The sequence below is a fragment of the Fulmarus glacialis genome, unplaced genomic scaffold, assembly GCF_000690835.1.
Source record: "Fulmarus glacialis isolate BGI_N327 unplaced genomic scaffold, ASM69083v1 scaffold5746, whole genome shotgun sequence".
Classification (NCBI taxonomy): domain Eukaryota; kingdom Metazoa; phylum Chordata; class Aves; order Procellariiformes; family Procellariidae; genus Fulmarus; species Fulmarus glacialis.
Genome location: NW_009216117.1, coordinates 6,124 through 9,472, shown reverse-complemented (window position 1 = coordinate 9,472; position 3,349 = coordinate 6,124). Strand labels below are relative to the sequence as shown.

Genomic DNA, 3,349 nt, shown 5'->3' with positions numbered 1-3,349 from the left:
ACAAGCTTTTGCCAAGTAAGCTAATGAAAGCAGCGAGAACAAACAGGAGTAACTTGTTGCCTTGTGTAATTTTAAAGTAATTTGCTGACAGTGAGGAACTGTGAGTATTAAGTTCCAACCCAGGCATTCTAGTACATAAACCATAGCAGGCTGAGACTTTTCCCACCTGCTACTCCTTAAACCTGCCCGGACTCTACTTATCCCCAGCTTTCATTCACATTTGATTGTAACTGCCTGGCATTCACAGTTTGTATTCCTCAGGCTTCTCATAGCTCCTTGTTCCAACCCCAGTTATCTCCATCGTTTCCTCAGCCCAGTCTCCCCATCGGGCCAGCTCCTGAACCCCACCTTCCCCCGTCTTTGTCCAAGTCTCAAGTTTTGCCCATACGCTAGGGCTCTTCGTGACTAAGGCACAGCAGAGTCTTTAGAGCTTTACTACTCAAATCTACATTTTCAATGAGGAAATATTTCAAAGCAAGTTTTTCTGGAAGTTTATAACTTAGCAAAAGCTGGATGTTTTCACCAGAATGCTTGCTAACTTTCCTGATTGAAAGTTCCTGTTACAGTAAAGTTGCTAGATAGATACATACATATAACAAATAGATTTAAGTGAGTGCTTTATATCATCGTGTGCTCCATAACTATGTAAGCAACCATGTACATATGACTATGTAAACTAAAAGCATAGATATAAGCTTAAGCGATTTTGCGTAGGCGACATTATCTGAAAAATGAAAATTTCTTAAATTAATTATACCCAACTAATAGATAAACTTGTAATTAGTCATGCTGTCATTAACTAATCATTTAAGTAGGTTAGTTAATACGTGGCTGTGCATTTAAGAAACAGATTTGAACTCAAGAACATACTAAAGATAATATTGCAGTCCTATTTCACTTGAAATAGTTATTCATCTGAACATTTATTCAAACAGAAGCAAGTATCCACTTAACTGCTAAAGATACATAAATGTACAATGATTTTTGGATCAATAGAATACACTGGGATTAATAGTGCCAAGTGAGTCCTAACCAACGTATAAAATTAAATGATTAGAAGAATAACTCACTCATTATTTCCAACAGTATGGGAAGTGACAAGTAGCATTTCAAAGACATTCACAACTGACAAAGGAAAAATGTATTAATGTTTCCTACTCAACAGAATATAAAAGTAAATATATGGGTGTACATGTTTGAATATATAGTTATAAATACACATACGTGTGTATTAATTTGAATCTAATAGAGCAGTAGTATACAGTAATATGATTAATACAAGACAATTTAAAGATAATTTTATTGAGCAATCAGTGCTAATGGATTTACTCTTATACTAAATAATCTATGCACTGCCATTTATTAGTAGCATTATTAAAAACAGTATTTCTTGTTATCATTTCAAAGCTAATACACTTAGGTAATAACCTTGGTAATCACTGGCTTACATAAGTAAGTAAGCTCTTTTGCTGTCTTTAAGCATATGCAAATGTTCAAAACTGAGCAATATATATTAATATACTGTATCTTGACAGAGTCCCAAACAGAGCTGCCTGCAAAGTTACTGCACTTCAAGTACTTTCTAGTACTTACAGATGTGTCTGAATGCTTCACTTTGCTGCTGCTGTTGAAAACAGAAGAAAAGGGAATTAGGGAAAGCGTGTTGAATATTTAGGAAAATATTCTGCTGCATAACTGAAGTAGCAGGAGATCCGTAAAACCAGTCCACAGAAATGCGCTCTGGTTTATCAGTCTGTAGTGGAGGTGAAAACTTCCCTGTGATTAAATCACTGTTTACATTCCATTTTTGGTATTCATGCACAAACTGCAGTCTGTCAGCATACAGCATTTTCCACAGAGGATCCATAAAATAACGTGTTTGGTAAAGCCAATTTGGTGCTAGGTAGGAAGGATGGTGTTCCCATGGCATGAAATAATTCACAGCAAGGCAGTGGTCTAACTCCTTTTGACGGCCTCGCTTTCGTGACCTTCGATGTTGCCTGAAGTCCCCATGAACAAAGTCATTTAAATTTGATGGGTGGATACTCCAGTAGTTTCCTTTGCCATCCTCACATCTTCCCACCTTGATGAAACAATCATTTAGTGAAAGGTTGTGCCTTATACTGTTTCTCCAGCCTCGACCTTTGTTCTTGTAGAAGGGAAAATTATCTTCAATATATTTGTAGATAGCAGCTAAATTCAGTTTATTTGTAGGTGAAGAAAGAATTGCCTTTGCAATTAAGGCTATGTAAGATAGGGGTGGTTTTTCCAGAAATCTTGCTTCATCCACACTCACAGAAAGACCATTTTTGGCATCTATGTGAGAGCTGGGAATTCGGGGTGGAATCCTGTGAACCAGTTTTCCTTCTTCTTCTTCTCCTAATGTATGGATGTCTGGACTTCCTTCATTGCTTTCAGAAAAGTCTTCACTCATTATAACACCATGAAGTCCAGGATTTATTTTAAGTGTCCTGATATTTTACTGCAAGTAGTCAGTTGAATAATTGGTCCACTGAATATAACCAGCAGGAGAAATGAAAGTTGGACTTTAAATGTGCTGCTCTCACATACCCAGATTCCTATTTTATAGTCTGTTAAGTCAACATCCTTAACAATGAAAACTGAACTGCCTATGTTTACAAAAGTCAAGGTGCAAGTCCTAGATGAATGAAAAAAAATACAAAATAATTATACTATGTTAAGTATGAAGATAAACAGACCGTGACGTTAGCCTCTCACTTCATTATAATCTGAGAAAACACCCTTCAGTGTTCCCCGTTGAAACATAATGATTAATGAAAAATTGATGGTGGCTAGATAGAGTTGTGAAAGGATTAGACCCTCCAGTGATATGCAGAACAAATTGAAACCAACATGCTGGTTCCTGTGTTCTACACTTAGTCAAACATGTTGTATTTAGTACAATAAGCATTTGTTTTATGCGCTAAAAGAAAGTGCTGTGTGAAATGAAACTTGCTATCAAATTTTGTAGCTGCAGGGTACCTATTTTTAGTGAAATTGAATTAAAGCACAAAACTCCCACAAACTGCTCCCCGTTTTTCTTATTAACTCTCTGATCCCAATTGTGCCACTAGTTTTCATGCTGAGTATGCATGTGACCAGTCCTGCTGACCCAGGAAACCACTTGAGGGAGCAAGTACCACTCAGAGGAAGTGAGTGTTGTGCTCTGCGACCTTCAAAGCATGAACCGTTGCTTGAACTTTGACATTGCCCTCAGCCTCCTGAGGTCTGACACTGTTAAGGACAAGATAGTCATCTCATGTGATTAGTCAAGGAAGGTAATTAAATATGTTTAAATATGTTCTAAAGCAAAACAAAACAAAATGGT

General features: G+C 36.9%; 1 protein-coding gene across 1 annotated transcript; it reads right to left on the bottom strand.

Annotated features, from left to right (window-relative positions):
- Window positions 1-241: 241 nt before the first annotated feature.
- On the bottom strand, window positions 242-2,434 carry LOC104077804 (forkhead box protein D3-like). The gene is made up of 2 exons (XM_009579171.1): window positions 1,594-2,434; window positions 242-405 (listed from the first exon to the last, which is right to left on the bottom strand). Exons 1-2 carry the CDS (start codon window positions 2,432-2,434, stop codon window positions 242-244), a joined length of 1,005 nt encoding a protein of 334 aa, XP_009577466.1.
- Between the last annotated feature and the right edge of the window lie 915 nt (window positions 2,435-3,349).

Excerpts from the sequence above, each read along its gene's own strand:
- LOC104077804 (XM_009579171.1), bottom strand. The coding sequence starts at position 2,434 with ATGAGTGAAGACTTTTCTGAAAGCAATGAAGGAAGTCCAGACATCCAT. Across the intron at positions 406-1,593 it reads TGAAGCATTCAGACACATCT|TCACGAAGAGCCCTAGCGTA; the intron begins GTAAGTACTAGA and ends GCTGTGCCTTAG.